Source organism: Eubalaena glacialis, chromosome 17 (genome assembly GCF_028564815.1).
Source record: "Eubalaena glacialis isolate mEubGla1 chromosome 17, mEubGla1.1.hap2.+ XY, whole genome shotgun sequence".
Lineage (NCBI taxonomy): Eukaryota > Metazoa > Chordata > Mammalia > Artiodactyla > Balaenidae > Eubalaena > Eubalaena glacialis.
The window spans coordinates 12370304-12396266 of record NC_083732.1 but is presented as its reverse complement, the minus strand read 5'-3'; the positions used below and the strand labels follow the sequence as shown (position 1 = coordinate 12396266).

At 39.7% G+C, this 25963-nt stretch overlaps 1 protein-coding gene across 1 annotated transcript in view; it reads right to left on the bottom strand.

Annotated features, from left to right (window-relative positions):
- The window catches only part of DNAJC5B (DnaJ heat shock protein family (Hsp40) member C5 beta), a 47821-nt gene extending 26836 nt beyond the window's left edge, over nucleotides 1-20985 (bottom strand). The window contains exon 1 of the mRNA XM_061171986.1: nucleotides 20867-20985. Within this exon, the coding sequence (XP_061027969.1) occupies nucleotides 20867-20985 (119 nt within the window). The remainder of the gene's footprint in view (nucleotides 1-20866) is intronic.
- Nucleotides 20986-25963: the final 4978 nt, after the last annotated feature.

Below are 25963 nucleotides of genomic sequence, written 5' to 3'. Positions count from 1 at the left end.
CACTTACAAAACTGGGATCATGTTAATCCAATATTAGGAATTGAGATTTTCTCAGTCACCCAGATGGCTCAGAGTTCAGTTACAGCCCATACAAGGGTGGTGTTTCCATTATCTGTTTCTGTGTAACAAGCTACAGTAAAATTCAGTAGCTTAAACCAACAAGCATTTTATTTATTTGCCTACAATGTTGTAATTGGGTAGGACTTTGTGGGGACGGTTTTTCTTTGCTCTGTTTACCTTTGACTGGAACTGCTCAGCTTGAGCTGAAGGATCTGCTTCCAAGATGGCTTCACTGACCTGCTGGTAAGTTGGTGCTGGCTGTGGCTGGAAGCTCAGCGAGGGCTGTTGGCTGGGCACTCTGTTCTCCTCCATGTGGCTTCTCCACGTGGCTGGGTGGGATGCCTCACAACGTGATGGTCTCAGGGTAGTCATATTTCTTAAATGTTGTCAAAAGTAGATTGCAAAAGTAGAAGCTGCTGGGCCTTTTTAAGATTTAGGTAAATCATCACTTCTGTCATATTCTGTTAGTTAAATCAGAAAATCTGTTAGTTGGTCGGAAAGCCAGCCCAAATTCTAGGAGACTACACAAGGATATGAATACCAGGAGATATGGTTTATGGAGGACTACCAAAGTAATTGTTAACCACAGATGGTTTACTTCCATTTTCGCCCTTTCTCCTGGGGTGCAGCACTTTGGAGTCTAAATAGAATTGCAGGATTTCCATTCTTATAGGGCCAGGGTCCTGGTTTTTTCCCCCTTCTCTGAAGACTGAGTCCTGCTCAGCCTCTCAGCTTCTCTTCTCCCATATCATGACCTAGTAAGCAGCAATTCTTTACTCTCAAATGCTTTTAAGATGTACATATATAAATATAATTTTCCTTTCAGTTTTTCTAGTTTTTAGCAGAAGGGAGAACTGGTACTTTACCTAGCCAGTGATAACCAGAAACTCCTGATTCAGAAACTCCTGGTTATCTTTCATGTTTATATTCTCTTCTTTCAACTATATGTTAATTTCACAAAGAGCTTTTTACCACTGTTATATGAATGAGCCAAAGAGTGCCTCTGTGTATTGACCCCTACATTGTTTATTTCCTTACTGCAGACTGAGACCCATTAGCTCAAAAGCCCGCCAGTGCCAAACTCAAATTTTCACACATTCAGTTATTTTTATTTTTTAAATTTTTTTGACCACACCATGCGGCTTGTGGGGTCTTAGTTCCCTGACCAGGAATTGAAACCAAGCCATCGGCAGTGAAAGAGCAGAGTCCTAACCACTGGCCTGCCAGGGAATTCCCTCAGTTATTTTTCAGATAACCCAAACAAGCAGATTGTTAGCCGTTCAGAGCCTGTCTACTTTACATATCTGCAAGACTCACCCCACATCTGCTGGCCATTGGTAAGACAGAGCCTTATGGTTATAAGACTCCAAGCTGCTATGGCCCGTTGGAACTCTCTGACTCAGAGACTCTGCACTATGCTCCTGAGTGACATCACCTAGGTACATAAGCCCCCTTTCCAACCTTCCTCTCACCTGGGTGTTCCCTTGACCTCCTGCCTTTTTGATGGTAACCCCCATGCCGTAAGCCTCTGGATGGTCTCATGCTGTGAGGAACTGCCCCTCTCACGCAACCCTATTCAAGCACCATCCAGTAAAGACTGTTGTGTTGCTGGCTCTTATGGTCATGTCTTTTCCGTTGACCAGCCGCCAAATCTCTCAACCCCCCACAGCCATTTCGTACATTTGTACTGAGTACAGTTTCCCTCCTCATAAGACACTTTAATACAGTAAGGTGCTGAGAAAAAGCTGGAATGAGAATGTAAGTGGGACTCAAGGAAGCAGGAGCCACTGGGCCAGGATTAGTGTAGAGTCAAGGGACAGAATAGCAAGGTCAGGGCACCATTTGACTTCACATTGCAAGTAATGATGCCAATACTACCCCTACTGTGTAATTCTTTCTGAAACACCTGCTGCCATAATGTATGATTCAAGCACTTTGACTACCAAGGCTTCACCCAGGGCCCTTTGAAGGCCACATTACACAGTCCTATGATTTCCTCACACTTACAGATGGAATATCTGAGCAGCTCACCCCAGAAATTGTTAACATTTTATCTAGTTTTCTGGGATCCACAGTCACATTCAAGATTCAAGACAGATTGCATGAGATAACGATGGTAACCATAATTGATGATCTATTTCAGAAAACAGTCCTTTCTCTCATATAGAATGACATCGAGAGTCCAGTGCTGACCTCTAGTGGCAGTTGAGACAGTGATCCCATCGTGCTTCAATGATCCCTTGCCAGATTTTTACTAGAATTTTTACTTCATGAGGCGTTATGCTTGTTTTTTTTTTTTTTTTTTAATATGACTTAAAAATACTTAAACTTTTGAAAAGTTCAAATGCCAATTGATAGAGCTTTGTTTTAGGTCATTTTCTGATCACTACAATTCTTTTCTATGGCTAATTTTAAGAGCAGCTATTTACCCTCCCTAATAAAATAGGAGACTATAATATTTGTGCAAACACAGTAGATAAAATGTGGCCAATATTAGAAGTATTTGTCTATACCAGTCATAAGAGTACCACTTCAGGGGATGGGGACCTGAAGTTCGGACACCAGTAGGCCTCTGACAGCCTTCAGCAGGCCACTAAGATTGTGTGCTATATTTAATCCTTTTCCCCACAGCCTACGGCTCACCCAGAATCTGAGAGCTGCATATAATACAAGATCGCTGTGTCTGGCCCAGGTTCCCAACAAAAGTTTCTGTGCCCCTAACCTTATTACATTTCCTGGAGAAATTTTTGCGTTCTTGTTTTTTCAAAGCCGGCGATCTCTGTTGAACTCTGAACATCAAGGGATCACAAGACCAGGATGTGGGAGAAATGGCTGCACGAACCTTGTCTCCTTCTTCCAACAGCAGCTGCAGCCACTGGTGCCTGTCAAAGCCCTCAGCAGCCGCTCGCTCTCTGTAAGCCTTCCTCCTGCTGGCTCCTAGCTCAAGCTCAGTAGCAGTGTGTCATGTCAAAGCTACAAGCAGGTCCTGGTACTTACCTGCAGCAGGCCCAGCCCTGGCTCTTGTAGGGCTCTCAGTGCTCACGTTCTTGTCCTCCCTAAACCAATATATTAAAACTACCAGGATCTATTCTTCTAGACTGTCAATTTCACTGACTCAATTTCCTTGGCTATATGGACTAAACCTCATGGTCATACTGTAGGAGTGCTACTCAAACCAATGTATTCACTTCCTTAAAAGTTCTGATTTCCTGTCATACCTCCAAGGAGATGACTCTAGCTATCTACTACTTCCACTCCCATTTCTGGGAGAGCAGTATTGCTGGAGAAGATTGCAGAACTATGCAAATCAGGGGCAATAAAGACAAACAGCTTCCCCCCTCTCCACAAGAAACCTCATTTCCTACTTCAAATGGGGTTAAAAGTTCATTAGAAAGAAACTCCTTCACACCCTTTTACTTCTATACTTCTGCATAATTGCACCCATCTTTCCCTCCTCCTGTTATTTAAGGGAAGAAGAACCTCTCCTTTTTAAAATTAAATTTGCCAGTGTGTTCTAGACTCTATTTATCTGTGCACTTTCCTAAATCCTGGTCCATCAGTCATCAATCTCTACCCCCAACTCCAGTATCTTCAATAATGTCTTCATTAGCTCCTTCTCCTCAGCAAGCAAACGTGCTCATTGTTGGTTTGTTTGGGTTTTTTAATAAATTTATTTTATTTATTTATTTTTGGCTGTGTTGGGTCTTCGTTGCTGCGCACGGGCTTTCTCTAGTTGCTGCGAGTGGGGGCTACTCTTCGTTGCGGTGCGCGGGCTTCTCATTGCGGTGGCTTCTCTTGCTGAGGAGCACGGGCTCTAGGCACATAGGCTTTAGTAGTTGTGGCTTGCGGGCTCTAGAACACAGGCTCAGTAGTTGTGGCGCACGGGCTTAGCTGCTCCGCGGCATGTGAGATCTTCCCAGCCAGGGCTCGAACCCGTGTCCCCTGCATTGGCAGGCAGATTCTTAACCACTGCACCACCAGGGAAGCCCATGCTAATTGTTTTTTAAAAAGGGAAACTATTTTTTTTTTGTCCTCCCCTCCCCTTCAAATTATTGAAATGTTTATTATCTCCTCCTTCCCTTCCCCATACACTTCTTCAAAGTGTAGTTTACACAGGAAGGTTGCATTCTCAATGTCCATTCACTCTTCAGCCCACTGTAATCTGACTTCTACTTCTAGGTCTCTACCCAACTTGCTCTCCATTCCACAACATCCTAACTGAAAAATCCAGTGGCTCATTTGCACCTTCATTCTACTTGGCCTTTCTGCAAGGTTTATTGGCCACTCCTTCTTTTCTCTTGGCTTCTAGGATGTCTTCCTGAGTCTTCCCCTGCCCTGGCTGGGAGGCTAGGCAAGGTAGTACAAACATGTGGGTTCTTTAGGGCCAAGGTTGGCAGAAGGAGTGTGTCTTATCCAAAGTGACCAGTGCACCAAAAGCAAGCGGTTATTCAAACATCAAATAAGGACAGAGCAAAGAACTGGGAAAGCAAGAGCAGGAACTGGAGTGTAGAGTGAACACGTCAGAGACAGGATTTGATTCACTCCCTACAAGCCAGAGGATGGCCACTTCTCATAAAAGGACCAAGAACAGAGTGGATAATCTGACTGTGTTACTACAGTCATCTATGCTTATCATTTCTCCTCTGCCCACCAGTTAAGTCAGTGGTTTTCAACATCTGGTATTAAGAATCGTCTGTGAAGGGGTGTTCTTTTTAAAAACTCACATGTCATGTCATATATATGTCTTTCCTTTCTTTCTTTTTCTTTCTCTAGAACTTTTCTACATTGCAAACTGAAGCTTTGTATCTGTTAAACAACTTCCCATTTCCTCCTTCCCTCAGTCCCTGGAAACCACAATTTTATGTTGTTTCTTTAAGCGTGACTACTTTAGATAGAAATTTGTTTTGTTTTGTTTAATGTATACATGAATTGCTAGCTTCAAAGCTGTTTAACACTTTCTTAACAGCTTTGTTGGAATGCTATTATACTATTAATTATTTGATGCTTTTTTTCCCTATGGTAAATAGCTAAGCACATTGTACAATATTAATGGCAAAGCATTATACACATACAACATCAAGTTATGACAATTTGATCTCTATTAAAAACATAGCCTATTCTTTTTGCTTTTTTTATTTTGTATTTTCCTCCTGGACTTATTTATTTTATAACTGGAAGTTTGTACCTTTTGACCAGCTTCACCCATTTCACTCAGCCCCAGCCTCCACCTCTGGCAACCACCAGCCTGTTCTCTGTATCTATGAGTTTGGGGTTTTTTTAGATTCTACGTATAAGTGAGATCACACATTATTTGTCTTTTTCTGAGTTTTTCACTTAGCATAATGCCCTCAAGGTCTATTCATGTTGTCAAAAATGGCAGGATTTCCTTCTTTTTATGGCTGAATAGTATTCCATTGAATATATATCACATTTTCTTTATCCATTTATCCACTGATGGACACTTAGGTTGTTTCCATGTCTTGACTATTGTAAATAGCCCTGCAGTTAACATGGGTACAGATATCTTTTCAAGTTAGTGTTTTTGTTTTCTTTAGATAAATACCAAGGAGTGGAATTGCATGGTAGTTCTACTTTTAATTTTAAGAACTTCCGTACTGTTTTCCATGGTGGGTGTACCAATTTATATTCCTACCAACAGTGCGCACAGGTTTCGTTTTCTCCACGTCCTCACCAACAGTTGTTATTTCTTGTCTTTTTGATAATAGTCCTTCTGACAGGTGTGAGGTGATATCTCATGGTGGTTTTGATTTGCATTTCCCTGATGATTAGTGATGTTGAGCATCTTTTCATGTGCCTGTTGGCCATCTGCATTTCCTCTTTGGAAAAATGTCTATTCAGTTCTTCCACCCATTTTTCAATCGGGTTGTTTGTTTTTTTGATGTTGAGTTGTATATGTATGCATTTGTTTTTTAAATAAGATAGGAAAAAAGAGGAATTACAAACAAACAGATTAATTCTGTCTTTTATGTTTACCTATGAAGTTACTTTTACTGGTGTCCACTAATTCTTCATGTGGGTTCAAGTTAGTGCCTAATGTATTTGCATTTCAGCCTGAGGACTCCTTTTAGAATTTCTTATAGGGAAAGTTTGCTAATGACTCATTTATTTATTTATCTAGAAATGTGTTGATTTCTCTTTCATTTTTGAGGGATAATTTTGGTAAATATAAAATTATTGGTTGACATATATTTTCTTTCAGCACTTTGAATATATCATCCTACTGCCTTCTAGCCTCATAGTTTCTAATGAGAAATCATTTGTTGATCTTACTGAGGACCCTTTATACATGATGAGTCACTTTTCCCTTGCGGCTTTCAACATACTTTTTGGCTTTGAACAGTTGTTTATGATGTGTCTCAGTGAAGATTTTCTTGAGTTTATCTTACTTAGAGATCATGGAGCTTCTTGGATGTGTAGATTAATATTTTTCATCAGACTTGGAAAGTTTTCAGCCATTATTTCTTCAAATATTCTTTTCTCCCCTTTCTCTCTCTTTCTTCTCTCCTCTGGGACTCTTATTATGTATGTGTTGGTATGCATGATGGTGTATGCAATGAAATTGACCTATTTTCAATTTCACTGATTCTTTCTTCTGCCCACTCAAATCTACTCTTGAGCCCTCTAATGAAATTTTCATTTTAGTTATTGTGCTTTTCAACTCCAGAATTTCTATTTTGGTTCCTTTATATAATTTTTATTATTTTGTTAATATTCTGTATGTGATGAGATACCATTTTTATCCTTTAGTTCTTCAGGCATGATTTTCTTTAGCCTTTGACATATTTAGCTTATTTAAAGTCTTTGTCTAATATGTCTATATTTGGAGCTTTCTCGGGGACAGTTTCTGTTGATTTTTTTTTTCCTCACTGCATGTGGGCCTTTCTTGTTTCTTTGCATGGCTCATAATATTTTTTTTGAAAATTGGACATTTGAATAGTATAATCTGGCAACTCTACATTTCAGAATCTCCTCTTTCCCTATGGTTTTCAGTTGTTGCTTGTTGTAGTTGTTGTTTGTTTAGTGACTTTTCTGACCTAATTTTATAAAGTCTGTATTCTTTTTTTTTTTAAATATTTATTTATTTGGCTGCACCAGGTCTTAGTTGCGGTACATGGGATCGTCGTTGCTGTGTGCTAAGAGCCTGCATGCCGCAATTAAAGTCTGTATTCTTAGTCATGCGTGGCCACTGAAGTCTCTGTTCCATTAGCTTAATGGTCAGCTAAAGATTAGACAGATTTTCTTACACATTTGGAACCAAAAATCACCCAGTCTTTGCAGATGGGCTCTGTGTGTATGGTAGGGCACACCTTCAGCACTCAGCTAGGCAGTTTACAACTCTGCCTTAGCCTTTACTTCCTGCCTGCACAGCTCTTCAAGGTCAGCCAGAAGTGAGAGCTTAGGGCTTTCTCATGTCTTTCCTGAGCATGTGCAGACCCCTGGGCATGGTAGTAGCTTCTAGATTCCCAGGAATAGGTCAGAGCTTTTCAAAGCCCTTCCTCCCCAAAGCATCTCATTCCCCAGCCTTTTCTCCCAAGTTTCTTTAGTGAGTCTACTGTTCCCCCAACTGTTATTCATTACCTCAGGCAGCAATGACTAAAAATTTGCCTATAAATGTTTTAAACAAATGCCCCCGCCTCCTTTCATAGCAACTTTACAGCACTGGATAACTTTTGATGTAGGTGAGATAAAACAAGCCTTTTAAGCAGGTCTTCCAGGGAGCTACCAGACAGATCATCCAATGACAATTATTTGCAAATGAAGTCTTTTCTGCTTCTTCTGGTACCACTGGTACCAGGAATGCAGACAGCTATTTTCAAGGTTACAACTGAGCTGAGGAGCAGGGTATGGGACTAAGACAATTTAAAATGCCATGAAGTTCGATGTTCTTACCATGATTCAACTTAAAAAAAAAAAGTGCACCCCAGTTGCCACAAGCTTCTGTATAGTTTCCAAGTTCTGAAAAGGTTGATTCTGATAGTTCTAAAAATCTTTTAGATTTTTAGTTGCTTTTATGGTGGAGGAGACTTTTAGAGTTCCTTATTCTACCATTTTCATTGATATCATCACCTATCAATAGTTTAATATCTATATCAATTCCAGTAAAATGTATTAAGTTTATAAAAACCATTTCTTTGAAAGTATTCTTTTATTATTTGTGCTTTTCTTTCAAGAATACTGATGGACATAAAGCAGATTTAAGGAACGTTTTGATACCTAATAGATGTAACAATATTCAATGAGATAAACAGTGTTAGTGTTGTTTAAATTTATGTCCACATAATTTCTTTCAACTACTGTATTAGGTTATTTGGCTTGATGGCCATTGCTAAAGCACCCAGAAAAAAAAAGATTGCTTTTTCTTACTGATTTATTCATTTATACTTTTCATGCATGCATTTATTTACCAGTTATTTATTAAGTACCTAGTCCATCAGGTATAGCTATAGGTTCAGGGTATCTGGCACATAAAATGCGCTGAATGATGCCATGATTTTATTTTATCAATAGATGACTTAAGAAGCAGTTGGACTTAAGAGTTAGTATTGCCAGAGAGAGGTGCCTTACATTACCTTAGGACCTATATGGACTCCCTTGCAACTCTGACTCATTTAACCATCTAGAACTTTGTTAGTAAATACCAAAAGCTACTCCTACCCAGTATAAGAGTAAACATCACATTAGCTGGGATGTGCAGTCATCTCCTGGGTGTGCTGACAGTGGACCCACTTCCCCACACTGTCTGGAACTTACAGCCCTGTGCTAATTCTGGATTCCTCTCACTACTGCTGTCTTTAAATCTCAACCTGGGCCTAAGAACCCTAAATTTCATCCCCAACCTTCCTTCTCAGACACTGATCTTTGCTCCATCCTTCAGTGTGGCCTATCACTCAGATTCAGGCCTTTAAATCCTTTGGATTTATGGTAGCTATTCTAAAATCAGAGATGTAATGGTTAAGAGCAGTAGGCTCTGGAGTAAGGCGACCCAAATGCCGGTATTAACTCCACTGCTTACTGCTGTGTGACTTCGGACAGCTACTTATCCTACCTTCCTAAGCCTCAGTTTTCTCAAGTGTAAAATGAAGATGATAATAGTATCTACAATACAGAGATGTGAGAATTAAATTGAATAATGAATACAAATCACTGAGCTTAGTGCCTGGCACATAGTAAGCATTCCATATATATTGGTTATTTTCATTATTCTTGTTATTAATGACTCATTGTGGCTCTTGTGATTGTCCTTCTGGCTTTTCTTTGATTGGTATAATTTGTACTATATAAATTGGTGTAAATTGTCCTAAAATTAAGACTGCATTAACTTTCTTGGGGAAGACTTCTCTAACCCCTAGTCCAGATCAGCTTTGTTATATACTCTGATGAAGCCATCCTTTTTCCTTTAGAACACTTTATCTCATCAGTAATTATACACTCATTTTTTTCATCATTTGATTGTTTTTTGTCTCCTCCATTGGACATCAAGTTACATGAGATCAGTGACAATGGTTTGCTTAGAATTGTATCCCCAGAACCTAGCATAATGCCTGGGATAGGAATGAATAATGGCAGGAAGCATTCACTTTCATTTAAATGATTAATATGAATTCTATGCTCAAGTTAATCTATTCCCCTCACCACAATTTCCCTTGTTTTGCTTGTCTTCTAGTATGTGTCTTTTAAACCTTACTAAATCTAACTTTTTATAAGGTAAGCTCTTTAAATGGTACAAAGTTTGTGGTTACAGATGGGTATAGATAGATGTAGATATATAGATAGATATGTATATTCATCTTTCATAGTAATAATGTATTGATAATAAGTATCTGGTAGTAAATAGGTATTGAGTGAATGAGTGAGTGGAAAAAAAAGTCATTGATCATAATGATTCTAGTGCCCAGGAATAACTGAAGGAGAAGCTGCATGAAGAACTAAGAAGATCAAGTGGAAGACTTGCCATAGGAGAAGGGAGGTTATGCCCTGACCTGGAAGATAACTCTGACATAGCCTCATATACTCTTCTTTTTAGTGGAAGGTTTTAGAACTCGGGAAACAAATTAGTGCTTGATAGAGATTAATTTCAATTTATTTTGTGAGCTTGAATCATCACTTTGCCTTGTAAATATTTACAATTCTTATTAGCTATGCATTCCCCTGACATTTAAACTTTATTCATAAGCAGCCTCTGTTATGACCTGTAATTGCTAATAAAGATGGGTAAAAGCACCACAGATTGGGGTTGCCACAGATCACTATGGAAATGACACTCTTTCCTGCTCCTTGTGAAAACAGCATTGCCACACTTTGGTCTACTCTCAGGCAACTCAACTCTTCAGAGGTGGAAGATAATTTCCAGAAAGTTCCATGTGAAATTGAATGAAATAGAAAAATCAGTTGAGTCCCTGCTACCCTGTGAACCAAGGTATTTGATACCTTGTCAACAAGGAGAAATTAAGCTCATCCATGGGCACAGAGACCCAGGTGCTAATATACAAAACAGTTCACTTTGATTTTGTGGCTCTCTGAGGACCTAAGGAAGAGCTCGATCTATATCTGATTTCTTATCCAGCTGGCCAGTGTTATGTTAGGCTCTTGCACCACGTACAGCAGGGAAGCCACTCAGCCTTCCTTTCAGCCATCTTAAATTTGTTTTTATCTAACTTCAAAAATGTACACATCAGTGTAAATAAAAACTAACATTTAAGTTGCATATGAGATTTTGAATACTCAAGACTTAGATTCTCTAAATTGCATAACCGGCTCTATTTTCTACAGAGTTTTCCCTTCCTTATCCCCTAACTACTTCTCACTTGAAGGCTCCACAGCCATGTAAAATGTACTGTGTCCCTACTGAAACTATGGTCTTTCCTTGCTGATCTGCCCCTCTTTATGTACTGGGTCAGCATATGACTCCCTCTTCAGCTAGGTGACCAAATATTTGAGAAATGGTCCTAAAGAAGCTGAGAATATAATCGAGGAGAAAACCCACAGGCAAAAATCTATTTGCTGACCAGTTCGTTCTTGCATTTGGTAAATATTGGCTTGGTGCTACGACTGGAAGTGCAATGGAAGACAAAGCGTACTGCCTGCCCTCAAGGAGTTGATGGAGTGGGAAAGGCAAGAAAGAGGGAATTACAACCTGTGAGGATTTCATGCTCTGATGGGACAGCACAGTGGGCCATGGATGTGTAGAGGGCTTCAAGGAAGGTCCCCACAGGCCCCTCTCCTCAAACCCACCTCAGTGGTTCCTTGGTTCCTTGTAATCACTTTGGGTATGATGTTTGGGTTTCTTCTTTTTTTGTTCTCTTCTCTCTTGCCTCTCTCCTTCCCTCCCCTTCTCTCTCTCTCTCTCAATTAGAGTCTAACTTTCTGCTTATATGCTCCTTAAAATAATTTTGAGAAATTGTTCCTTCCACAATCTTAACTTGGTATCTAAAATTTTTATGATAAAAGTGAATAGATGTGGGAATTCCCTGGCAGCCCACTGGTTAGGATTTTTTACTTCCACTGCAGGGGCATCGATCCCTGGTCGGGGAACTAAGTTCCTGCATGCTGCGGGGAGCAGCCAAAAAAAAAAAGGTGAATAGATGCAAAGGGTGCAATTTTCAGCATATTACAAACATTGGCATGTTAAAATATAACAGTTGTAACACTCTTTTAAACGTGTTCAGTGGAATTTAAATGTCACAGAATCTAAATACCCCCCATACACACACCTCTCTTACACACACACATACACACGGACACGCCCTCTCACATACATGCACACACACACAGACATTCCGTAGAGAGTCTCTTTGCACCCATGCCCCAGCCAGGTTTGAGGAATGCCATTCTTTAAGGCTGTTTTCCTCACTCCTTATGTATCCTTTGTGGCAGCCAGTACCCATGTGCCAGACCTTGGCTAAACACTTCACATGTATCATCTCATTTAATCCTCAGCCACCCTCTGAGGTCAGTACCATTATCTGCATTTTACTGTGAGAAAAATGAGGCTAAGAGAAGGGGTTTGAATCCAGGTCTTTCTGACTCCATATCCTGCACTCTTGACTGTTACTTTATACTTAGAGTTCACTGCAGTAAAGGGATTTTAGTGTTAAAATCTGTGTGGAACACCTCAAAGAGAATATGTAACTTCCAGCACCACTCCTAGCACTGCTTTGCTTTTCTCCACAGCATTTACCAGCATCTGGTAGACTGTATATTTTACTTCTCTGTTTATTATTAAGCCTCCCTCATTTCCCCAGCCTAGAATATAGGCTACAGGAGTGCTGGGATTTTGTCTGTTTTGTTCACTGCTATTTTCTCAGTGCCTAAAACCATGCCCAGCATATAGTAGGTGCTCAATAAATATTTGTTGGGTAATAAACAAGAGTTGCTGCTATAAAGCCATTAAGATTGTAGGAGACTCTAAACATACCAGTGGTTGCTAAGTGATCTGATCAGCCTTCCTGGCTTCTGCAATAATTAGATAGCAGTATGAGGTATAGATCAACAATCTACTGATTTTGGAGTGAAGGATTTTTATGTGCCAGTCAATATCAAGAAAAGAAGGCTCTAATCACACACCTAAAGTGCTTGCTGAGCATCAGGTTAATGACAAACTGCATTTACGTAATTCGGGTTTTTAAGGAGAACACAGTCAGGTAGCCTTGTTGTAGGGCTGTGGTAGGGATGCATCTTGTAGCCATCACAGCCTGCTCTGCACGGCCGGGAGTTTGAACAAATCAGGGCATGCTTGAGAGCATGGTGATGGCAGCCTCCCAGAAATCCCCCAGGGCTAGAGAGCCTTCCAGAAGGAATCTAAGCCATATACCCTGCTGGGGCAGTCACAGTTGGGTGAGTCTGACAAACTGGTAGGGCAGCCTGACAGAAGCCTCTCTGGCGGTGGGCTGGGAACTGCAGAGTGTTCTGGGAAAGGATGCTGTCTTAGGGAAGAAAGAGCCAGACATGATAAACTTGACCCTTTATCAAGGGAACAAATGTTTATCTGTCAGAGGGGGTGGAGATTCTAGGTATAGCATCATTACTGCTAGTCTCTGACTCACCCTTGAGCACGTATCTGGGTCCTATAGAAAAAGAGATCTACAAGAAAAGCTGGAAGCTTTTCTACCAAACTTTGACATTCACTGGGGGCTCTAAGAAAGTATCACAAAAACGAGGGAGCCATTCCCTACATCCACCCCCCCACCTCCCAAGGGCACAGCCCAGCAGGCATTTATGACTCCTTTGAGTCTCAAGAGAAATAGCAGAGGCAGCTTCTTGGCCTGGAGGAGTAGTCAGAAGACTTGAGCACTGAGTAGTTAGCAAGGAGCACCTGCTATGCCTGCCAGGCCTGGGAGAGTGGCACAGAACAGCAGCAGAGCAGCTGTACCCAGCTGAGAACCAGGGACCTGCAGCAGCAGAGCCTAGCATGCCCCAAGTTGTACCTAGCAGTGGCCGTGGGCATGCTCACTGAGTGAATGGCAAAGCAGATATCATCAACAGGGTGGAAACTTGGTTTGATGGAGCAGTCCTGCTACATGGGAATGAACTGATTCCTGGGTCCTGGGAGACTCTCCCAGGGGAGCCTCCTAGAAGGACTTGGGTGGTGGAGACTTTACAGGGAACCTAAGCTCTTGAGTCACTTGAAAGGGGCCAAAAACTGGTATTGGGGGCTATATAGAAAATAATCTTTGAGTCTCTTATTTCAGCAACCTACCATGTCCCCAGCCAATGTCCCACCATTCACTAGTATTTCTCTCTTCCTCTCCTCCTCCGCCAGCTGCCTAACTCAAAATTTCTGTTGGCTCAGAGAGACTGTTTTAATTAGGTGAGAGGGGAAAGCATGCCTGTTTAAAGCTACAGCAAATATGTGAAAGATGGGTAACCTCTTAGCCATTCCAGGTGTATCTGAACTTTAAAAGCTTAACTCAAGTGAGTCTCCTTCAGACAGCATGAAAAGGGGGAGTAAAGACTCTTAGGCAGTGGGAGAATAGGGGGAAAATATTTGTTCATCTTGTGAAGAAACATTGATAGGATTAAGTGACATGACCCAGCTATGAGAGAATTGAATTAAATAAGGCTTAGACTTCAAACTCCTTGGAATTATTATGCTCTGTAATATGGAAGGCAGATTTATTCCATAATGAAGGCCCTGGATAAGACTCACACCACGAGTCTCACTCTGTGCTATGGCACTTTTGACCTGGAGCAAAAACTCACTTTATGCTAGATAAATGGTTTTTGAACAGTAGCACCAAATGGCAGGATAATTTTAGACTTTTAAGGATGAGAGTATCTGTCCATTCATAATAGTACCTGGTATTTTCATTGTGATTTTCCACAAAGGGCTCCAAGCGCTTTGAAAAAGTGATCTCATTTCTCTTTACAAAATTTCAATGAGGCAAGTGCTTCAGTACATTATGGATTGACACGGTAGAAACCTTCCTCTAGTCATCCTCCCTGCTGTCCTTTGAGATAGCTGGGGACTCCAATTTATCAGCTGACTAGTGAAGTATGGTTGTACTTGTAATGTAGGGAAAACAATGATATAGGAAGACAAGATGGTTTATTGACAGAAAGGTTCTATGATAAAGGTTTATAAATAGACATAGGAAGGCACCGAGATAGGTCTGTGAGGCTGTTTATGGTATTCTCTTAAAAAATAAAGAACTAGAGATATTGACAATTTCCTTCCCAACTCTGTACCCCTCTTAGAGAACATAGCCACTTTTCCTTCCCATAGGGTTGGATCCTACAGTCCTTGCTAAGTGGTAGTGGGGATTTGCGATTCCAGATCTCCAGTTAGAGCCAGGTAGACGTGGGTGAGCATCTGACCCAGCTGGGTCTATTAGATACTTGCTCAGGAATTTAGAATTGGTACATAGCAAAACTGGAAAGTGGACAGGAACACCAAGATAGTTTCCCTCTTCCCACCTCTATCTACCTTTCTGGGACCATGGGAAACTTTCTGTTTGCCTCTCTGAGAAGCTCTAAGTTGGTTTAAAAAGGAAGCCTTGATGGAAAACAACCTAACTATCTATCAATAGAGAAATGATTAAATCATGAGACGGCTCTGCCATGGAAAGCTATACAGCAATGTGAAAAAACTGAAACTTTTTATGAACTGATCATTTCCTAGAATGATCTCCAAGGTATATTAAGAGAAGAATGCAACTCACAATGTAGGAGTGATAGTACACCACCATTTGTATAACAAGAAAGGAAAAATATAACACATACTTAGACCATTTACATTTAATATAATTATTAATATGTTAGGGCTTAAGTCTGTCATTTATTTGTTTTCTGCTTGTTTCCTCTGTTTCTCATTTCTCCATTTCCCTTTTCTTGTCTTCCTGGGGGTTATTTGAGCATTTTCAAGGATTCCATCTTGATTTACTTCTAGTTTTTCAGAGTGTATTACTTTGTGTATTCTTTTTAGTGGTTATCACAGTCTACTGATAACAGTGTTTTACCAATTTGAGTCAAGTGCAGAAAGCTCACTCCCATTTAGGTCCCATTATTCTCTTCACTTTTAAATATCATTGTCTTGAGTATCAGATGGTATTATAATTTTTATACCAATCATCATATATTATTTAGAAAACTCATGAGGAGAAGGATAGTCAATTGTATTTACCCATATTTCTGTGTTCTTCATTGTTCTTTCTTCCTTTCTGATGATCCAAGATTGCTTCCTTCCATCATTTTCTTTCTTTTGAAGAACATCCTTTAGCCATTCTTTGAGTAGATCTGCTAGTGATTAATTCTTTTAGTTTTCCTTAATCTGAGAATGTCTTTCTTTCCCCATAATTCCTGAAGTATAGTTTCACCAGATATAGAATTCACAGTTCTTTTAGCACTTGAAAAATGTTGTATCACTTCTTTCTGGCCACTATTATTTCAGATGAGAAATCTGCTGTCATTTGAATTTCTGTCCCCATATAAGCATTGTGTTGTTTCTCCGTCTGCTTTTATTTTCTTTGTCTTTAGTTTTCAGAGGTTTAATTATGATGTGTCTTAGCATGGACTTGTTTAGATTTATACTATTTGAGATTCACTCGGCTTCCTTTTTTTTTTAAAATTAATTAATTAATTTATTTATTTTTGGCTGCACTGGGTCTTCGTTGCTGCGTGAGGGCTTTCTCTAGTTGTGGCAAGAGAGGGCTACTCTTCATTGCAGTGCGCGGGCTTCTCATTGTGGTGGCTTCTTTTGTTGTGGAGCACGGGCTGTAGGCATGCGGGCTTCAGTAGTTGTGGCTCGTGGGCTCTAGAGCGCAGGCTCAGTAGTTGTGGCGCACGGGCTTAGTTGCTCCGCAGCATGTGGGATCTTCCTGGACCAGGGCTCAAACCCCTGTCGCCTGCATTGGCGGGTGGATTCTTAACCACTGCACCACCAGGGAAGCCCTCACTCAGCTTCTTGATTTGTAGGTTTATATGTTTTGCCAAATTTGGGGAATTTTCGATGGTTATTTCTTTGAATACTCTTCAGTCTCACTCTCTTTCTTCTCTTCTAGGACATGAATGCTGTAAATGTTAGATCTTTTGTTATGGCCTCGCAGTTTCCTGTGACTGTTTGTTTTCAGTTTATGTTCTCTTGTTCAGATTGCATACATTGTATTGATCTGTCCTCAACTTCACTGATTCTTTCCTCTGTCATCTCTGCTGTACTAGTGAGCTCATCCAGTTAGTTATATTATTTCTGTTATTTTTCAGTTCTTTAATTTCCATTTGGTTCTTCTTTACAACTTCTATTTCTTTGCTGAAATTTCCATTTTTTTCACTTGGTTCAAGAGAATTTGTAATTGCTTGTTGAATCTTTTTTATGATGGTTACTTTACAATACTTAGATAATTCCAATAACTGGTTCATCTCTATGTGGGAGTCAGATGATTATCTCTTCTCATGCAAGTTGGGATTTCCTTCGTTCTTTGTATAAAATGCGTGATTTTAATCTGGACATTTTGGCTATTATGTTAAGAGACTCTGGGTCCTATTTAAATTTTTCATTTTAATAGACAGTCAGTTTGTTTGGGTTTAGCATGCAGGTTCTAGCCTACTTTTGTGGTCAGTGGTTCCAGTGACAATCTAGTTTTCAGAACCTCCATGGTGCTATTTTGGTCTGCTTGCTTTGCCTCCTGCCTCTGGGGCCGCTACTGGTGCTTGTTGGTACTAGTTGAGGAAGTGAAAGGAGCCTTCCTAGGCTGGATGTCTGGTGCCTTCAGGTGGGGGAAGGGAATCTCCAGGCTGCAGGGACAAAAACATTTCCTGGGCTGGGTGTTTGTTGTGGCAGAATCCCCCTTGTTAATTTCCCCTGTAAAATGGGATCTCTGGGTGGGAGAGGGGAGTCTCAGGCTGGTGGGAAAGTCCTCTGGCTGGCTCTTGTTAGGGGGACATTCAGTTGGTCCTCTTTGCTGTTTCTGCTGGGATTACCTAGAGTTGTTGGCAGGACTTCCGTTCAATTTAGAGGAAGAATAGGACTGCCTGGCTGCCTTCCATTGCTAGAGCGGGTGTTGGGAAAGCCCAGGCCTGGATTACCTTTTCTTGGGTGTGGAGTTGTAAGATGCCTTGTCACTGTGTTGCTCCTTTGGTCCTGTGATCCCTAACCAATTCATCTCTTCTTCTTCCATCTACCTTTCGAAGGTTCTCTTTTTTTGTCTCTTGTGTTATTTCCAAGGGTTTTCGTCATGCTTATTAGCAGGGAGGATCTGTGAGAGAAAAGCCTATACCATCTTGCCTAGACCAGAAGGTCTCTTTATATGTTTATAGAGCATAAGATCTCTCTAGAAGGGTACACAGGAATTTCTTTCCCTGGGGAGGGAACCTGGGGGATATGAGGTAGGAGGGAGAATTTTTTTGTATACCTGTTTATGTGTTCTCATTTTAATCAGGTGAATATATTATCTATTCAAAAATAAAATAATATATAAAAAAGAAAGAGGTCTTCTAGCTCAGCCTTGTTTTCAAGAGCACAACCAAGGATTACAACAGAGGTCAAGCACCGTATGGTCTCAACAGTTGGTAATTTTATTAAACTTCACTGACTTTTAATTTCACTATATTGTCACTGCTTTGATCCAGATCCCTGAATATAAGAATAATATTCTCAGTGGATTTTCAGCCTGCTCATACATTTTGAATAACTTGCAGAATACAAATGTGTAATTTAGTTAGAAGTAGATGCTTTTGGCAGCATACTAGTACCCTAATCAGCTGAAAAAATAATATTTGTATGACATTAAAACAAAATTAATAGGAAGACACTGATTACATGAAAAGACTTTAGGTTGTAATTATTAAACTTGCAAACTACTCAGCATAATTAGTGTCTTAATTAGGATATGACTTGAAATTTTAGCTTACAAAATAAATAAAGGCAATGAAAAGTCACATTTGTAAAGTAAAGCGGGCTTTAGAACTTATAGTGAGACATCACTTTTTTTCTCATTTTGGGGGTCATCTTGGTAGGGTATTATGCTTACACTGCATATACTTTGATTCCCAGTCCCACCCCAGCACAGTGTCTCAGCCCAGAGCCTTAAAGGTCAAGTTTAGTGATGCTTCACCAAGGACATCTACCCACAGGGCGCTGAACAGCTCCCAGCCACACTCCTGGGTAGCTCTAGGGCACAACGAAACAGCAAAGACTTTTTCTTCTCCAGCACCTTAAGTGAAATATAAACTAGAAGATTGATATTGACTTTGATCAAAATCTCCCATTTTCACAGAACTATTTGGATTCAAATGGAAATTTTCACCACTGTCATTTATTCTTCAGCACATGCTTCTTGAAGACGTTTCAGGTCCCATAGTTTACCACACGGTGAAGGTTCCAATTCAAAGCCAAAGAATTTTCCATCAGTAGATAAAAATGGAGAATTCAATACATTTTGGTGGGCTAGTGATTTGGGAAAAAAATTAATCTGGAATCCTACCTTCATTCCTCATGTCAAAATAAACTCCAAATGGATCAAAGATTTAATATAAAAGCAAAATCATAAATGTACTAGAAGAAGATAATGGTTAATATTTTTATAATATTATAATCGGGAGAGGCTTTCTAACCACAACAGATAAAACAAAAGCCATAAAGGAAATGACTAACATATTTGCCTACTTAAAAATATTAAACTTCCATACAACAAAAGACAAACAAAAATAAGTTTAAAAACCGAATTCAAGGCCAAATCAAGAAGTAACTGATTAAAATCTGAAACTTTCATTTGTATTTTGATTCATTTTTCTTCTAAAGGCACAGCTTTATTCCTCAATAAGTTAGGAAGTAATTGGAAATATGCATCATCATTTATGTACAAGGATATTAAGTATAGTGAAAATTAAAAGAATTTACATGTTAAAAAGTAGCTCATAAAGTAATTAAGTTACAGAATAGCCATAGGCTGCAGGCATTAAAAATCACAATATTAAATAGCACCAAAATATTTTCATGATAGGATCTTGTTAAAAAGAAAGCTAGTTAGTTGGTGGGAATGTAAATTGGTGCAGCCACTATGGAAAACAGTGTGGAGGTTTCTCAAAAAACTAAAAATAGAACTGCCATATGACCCAGCAGTTCCACTCCTGGGTATATATCCAAAAAAGCAAAACCACTAATTTGAAAACATACATGCGCCCAATATAGGGATGGGGGAGTGGGAGGTACAAACTACTGGGTGTAAGATAGGCTCAAGGATGTATTATTGTACAACAAGGGGAATGCAGCCAATATTTAGTAATAACTGTAAATGGAAATTAACCTTTAAAAATTGTATAAAAATTTTAAAAATTAAATAAAAAAGAGAGAAAAAATTATATTTTCCTAAAATATGAAATGCAAGAGGCTGGAAAAAAAGTTTTAATGAAAAAATACAACAAACTAGTGAATGTAACATAAAAGAAGCAGACTCACAGGTATAGAGAGCAAACCAGTGGTTACCAGTGGTGGGGGAGGGGGAGGGGGAGGGACAAACTACTGGGTGTAAGACAGGCTCAAGGGCATACTGTACAACACAGGGAACAGAGCCAGTATTTTGTAGTAACTGTACATGGAAAGTAACCTTTAAAAATTGTATAAATAAAATTGGGACAAGACAAAAAAAGAGACAGCTAGTTAGAGAATATAGATAAATCCAATTCGAGTGTAAAATGTCTTCTCTAGATTTTTTTTAAAAGACTGGAAGAAAAAATATCAATGATAATTATCACTAGAGGTAGAATTATGGATAAATGTTATTATCTTCATTTTTAGTGATTTCCAAATTTTGCACAATAAGTAAATTATTTTTGTACTTAATCCTTTTTAAAATTCCTTGGTGCTTTGAAGAAAAAGATATTTCAGTTTTTCCCAAAAGTAGCTAACTTGGAATTAGGTCAGATCTGAAAGATCAAAACTGAAGACTTGAAAAGCATAGCACAATACAGCAATTACAAAGAAGCTCCCCTTTATTTATTTTTTTAAATCCCTCTACCACATTTGGTGATGCTATCTCATGTGGGTTAAATCACAACTCCTGGTCATTTGCAGTGTTTGTCTGTATGTCTCTCTCTCTCTAACAATGCAGGTCTAGAACACAGGCTACCCTTTCCTAAGGCCCAGCATCGCAAGAGAGTTCTTTCATAAAATCAGTGTGATGCCATCCATTCCCAACTGCTTATGCTGTAGAATAGGGAATGGAACATGAGTTCCAAAACTCTTGATTACCAGGTCTCAGCAGGAAGCTTATGTCTTTAATTGGAGGCACTCGCCAATCACAAAATAACTATCACTAGCAGTACAGGAAATATCATCATTGAACTTCCTCTGTACCTGTAGGTTTTCTTAATTTCTTCATTTGATGCTCCCTTATGCAGACCAAGAATTTCATATAGAGCTTCTCCAGATGTTGACATAGTCCGCTGTCTTTGGTTAGGTGTGTTACATGCCATTTTCTCAAGCTGCAAAACCAGAAGGGAAATAGCCGTGAGGGTTATGCATACTGGATCCTACTCTCTCAAGGGAAGATAGTTCATTTCTGACCTTTTGTAAAATGACAATCTGAAGTACATCTTTGTGTTAGCTGCAAAAGGAGGGGAGAAAAAGGTTAGGAAAGCCAACACTAGAGCTTCAAGTCAGTCAGGGTTTTAAAGGCTACAGGCAGCCATGCAAATGGAATATGGCTTTGTCCACATGGGTAAATAGAAGCAACATGTTATCTAAATACCCAGCTAACTCATAATTGTTAAAAATCAGTCCTCCCAAGTCAGGCATATATAGATTTTCTTGGACAGAATTTGCATAACTCCTTTTTTGTATCTTTTCCAAATTTCGCCAGCAATGGAAATAATCATTTATTTTACTTTGACTCTATTGGCCTAGCCATTGTTAGAGTATGAGTTTTTTTTTAAAAAAACAAAGCAAACAAAATGCAAAAAAACAACTTTCTGTGAGTATCAAAAAAAAAAAAAAAAAAAAAAATCCTGGTCTCATCTAGGAGCCTGGTTAGAACTTCTCTGCAGCTGTGGGATACCAGGTCCCCCAGCAATGCTCATGGGTTTTGCACACGAGATAGCACAGCACAGAAAGGGCTGTGCTGTCCCAAGTCCCAAGGAGCCATCTTCCTGCTGTGTTCTGGCTCTAGGGGGGAAGCACGGAGAAGCAAGCGCACTGGGGGCATTCCTGCGTCCACACTCAGCCTCGCCAAGCCTTAATGTCTTCACTTGTAATATGAGGATGATAAAGCCCACATCATAAGGATACCTTAAGGATTTAGAACTAATGCGTATGATGTACCCAGGACATAGTAACTTCAAAGAACTATTTTAATTAAAGGAGGCACAGTGTGTAAGTCAGGGAGTGCCCTGTAGTCAGACCCTCTGGGTTGGAATATTGGCCTTGCCATGACCAGCTGCATGACCATCCCTATCTATAAATTGGAGACAAAAAAGTGCCTAAACTCATAGAGCTGTTGAAGAATTAAATAAGTTAATATATTAAAAAACAGAAACAAATACCAATGTTCATAGCAGCATTATTCATAAAAGCCAGATAAATGAAAATGTGGTATGTACATACAATGAAATATTACTCAGCTATAAAAAGAAATGGAATTCTGATATATGCTACAATAAGATGAACCTAGAAAACATTATCTAAGTGAAATAAGCCAGTCACAAAAGGACAAATATTGTATGTGATCCCTGTTACATGAGTACCTTGAATAGGCATATTCATAGAGACAGAAAGTAGAATACAGACTACCAGAGGTGGGGGGGTGAGGGGGAAGTGGGGACTGGGGAGTTATTGCTTAATGGGTACAAATTTCTGTTTGGGATGATGAAAAAGTTCTGGAAGTAGATAATGGTGATGGTTAAATATCACTGTGATTTTACTTCATGTCATTGAATTGTACAGTTAAAAAAGTAAACTTTATGTTGTGTTTTATCACAAAAACAAAACAAGAAAAAATAAATAAAATTACTTAGATTGCAAGGTCCTCTGACCAGAAGTTCCTTGAAAATTACTGTCTATCTCGGGGCTTTGGGCTTTGTGCAGCAAGTGCTGTAAGAGTGAATGAATGTGAATGAATGTATATACCAGGGCTCAGGAGATGGCATCAGGGCTGTGGCGTTACTCATGTTCAACACAAGGAATCCCTGGTGACAACAGTGGCAGCAGCAGACTCAAATGGGCACATGCCAGTGGTAGATGGGCTTGGTTGAAGCCAACCTTTGAGCTCTGCTTCCACCAGACTAATGACTGAACCAACACAGGCAAGAGCAGAGCCTTCTGGATGTCATTTGGTGGGTCAGGGTGGTCTTAGAGGCCCCTGAGACCGCAACATGGCACAGTGAGTGCTTGTGGTCCTAAGTAATTCGATTAAGAAGGACAATGTGAAGAACTTCAAAATGTTTTTGTGAGCATTTAGCTTCTTGAGGGGAGAAAAGGAAGCCAGTGCTGGAGAAAGTCAGACCCCAAGCAAAACTCCTGCAGCCCTGAAGACACTGGGGAAAAAACCTGACTTAACAGAGGACAACACAAGGACAAAGGCTCCTCTTTTGGCATGACTGTGTTGTCCCCTCCTCAGTTAGCCTTCCATGAAAGTGGAGCTTCTGGAGGCCAGAGGGGCCCTAGTCCCAAATGTCTGGTTCACACAAGGACAAGAGGAAGAGGAATCCTAATTTTGCTTGCCACAAAACAAAATCTAGCAGATGTCCATACTGAGTGGCAGCCACTCAGTAAATCGTAGCACTTATTTTCACTACTGCTCTGCCTTACTTCTCTCACGTACCCATCACAATTTCCCTAGCAAGTAAGTAATTCAAGACCTGGGGCTGGGTCATTCATCCCTGGGTTCCAGTGCTGCAGCTCAGCCCTATCTTGGAACCACAGCCCAACTGAATATTCACAATTGAAGGAAAAATTGCCCAAGTAACTGACACCCTCCCTACTTCTTTTCTGTCCCCTCTCCTGCTGCCACCACACACGTGTGCTCAGGATACCGATGCTCTGCCCTACACTTCCACCTAGCTGTTCCCAGGAATGGAGGCGACTGGTAGGTAGGTTTCTCACTAGTCACACTAAATGCCATGAATGAATGGGATTTGGAAAGTAGGGATTTCTGTGTGGCTTGGTAGACAAGGAATAGGACCACAGTCATCATACTTGTCTCGGAGATTTTAAGATCTCGCTGGGTAGCAAGATCCCCAAAGTCACTAACTAAGAATATATCAACATAATGATTCAAATCCTAGGACCATAGAATATGGAGTTAGAGGTCATCTAAGCCAACTTAACAAATGCCTTTTGGGGCATTCTGACCAGAGATCATTGTAGCAGACAACTTTACTATTAGCCTATTAGCTCTCCTTTCTCCTCCTTCTGCACTGCAACATAGGCGTCTCGTGAGACCTGCCTCAGTCTTACCTGATCTCAGTTGAATAGACCAGGAGTGGGTACCTTACCCAAGCCAAGTCAACCAGGTCAACCAGAGTCCTTCCCTAAGATTTTTTTTTGTTTTGGATGTAGAACAATCTCTCAGATGGTAAAACTTGTAAAATGTAAAGTTTGGGTATTGTTGGCTGGCCTGAAATGAGAGAGACTGAAACAGACCTGCAGAAGAGGAGCAGTGGCAGGAGATGGAGAGAGAGCCTCAGTGGGGTTCAGTCCCCTGGTTCCAGTTGTTTTCAGGTACACTTGCAACTCATCCCCTCCCACAGTTTGTCCATCATCCCTTCTTTGGGTTGAGCCAGTAAAATTCCTCCCTGTACACAAATGTATATACATTGTTTTCTTTTGAGCATGTCTTAGCTATAAATAGATTCTGGTCACTGTCAACCAGTACTCCTTAGTGTCATGTACCTCAATTAAACATCAGTAGCGGTTCCCTGAACACCTTTAAGCCAGGCTTGTCCACTGTGGATTTTTCTTAAATCACTGCAACCTACTCTACCTTTAAATTGAAAGTGGCTTGCAGGTACTTGAGGATGAATACTTCAGGGACATAACAATGGTATATATATATGTGTGTGTGTGTATATATATATACACACACACACACACACATATATATATACACACGCACACATATATATATATGTATATATATACATACACTAAGGTATTCAAACCAAACAGATTCAGATATAGTGTATAGACATTACTAGTATGGATAAAAGAAGCAGTGATAAATCTGGGTCAAGACATTTTCAGAAAGAAAGTTTGTAGAGAGCTAGTCAAGAGAACTAAGAAGAAATAAAAGTGTGAAAAATAGTTACCTTTATTTTTCTCTATATTCAGAAGAAACAGTTTCAGTTTGAGGGAGTAAAATGTATTCACTCTTCATCATCTATCTCATGAAATAAGAGAGAGGCCATGGCTTGCATAAATCAACAGATTGTCCTAAAATCAATTTCAACAAGGCACAAACATGCCTTGACTGCCCCCTAAAGTTATTCCAGGTGAGGAACAAGAGAGGGGGGTCACTTGGGGGCTGGAGTAGTCCTGGAAACAATCTGGGATTCACCCTTCCCCACCCCACAGCCGTCCCTTTACATACTCCTCTCCCCAGTGGAAAAAGAAGGCAGATTCCATCTCTCAATAGTTCTGTACATAGAAACTCACGCCCAAGAAGACATGGTAACTGGCTATTCCTTTAGTTTATGTATTTTTTCATATCATCCTTTATTTAGAAATCTAATCACACTGTAATCTATTCCTGCTAAGTGAAATCCAGTAGCTGACTTTCTTTATGTTGTGGATTGAATAATATTCAGAATGGGTTGTTACAGAGTTTGGAATTTGTTTATTTTCTGTTTCATCTTCTTTGCGCTATTCCCAAAAGATCAAAATATTTCTTTTTAGACGGCAACATCAACGTCTCTTAATTGAGGTACTTAAAAAAAATTACATCAATATTGGAACACAAGAAAAAGATAGTTGGTCAATAGCTGGTCAGTGTTGTTAGTAGTTGGCTGACTCTATAAACTGAAACATAATGGAACCCAGAGACTGCAGGGTTGCTTTCTGTGTGTCAAGCAACAACCTGCTATTTTTCTGTGCCCTTGCTGAGCTGGAAACCAGACTCTTCATATATTATTAATGCAGATGACATTTAGTGTCAAATTCAATAGAGTAATACATTGAAACCCTTAGTTGTTTATTGTGTGAAAATAAAGACATTATTCCAAGAACATACTGACTACAGAGCAATAGTCAAAACATCTCCTAAAAACTCTCCTTAAACTTAAATAATGAAGTCATACCCTTGTTTAATTCCTTATATAAAATATAATCTTTATGAGTTCTTTCCCTGTAGCCTTTTGAATGCTAATATTCCTATGCAAAACTCAAGTCTTTATTATTTATTCATAGTCTCTCATCTATACTATCCTATTGAGAAAAAACTTATGCAAAGTTATTAAGTAA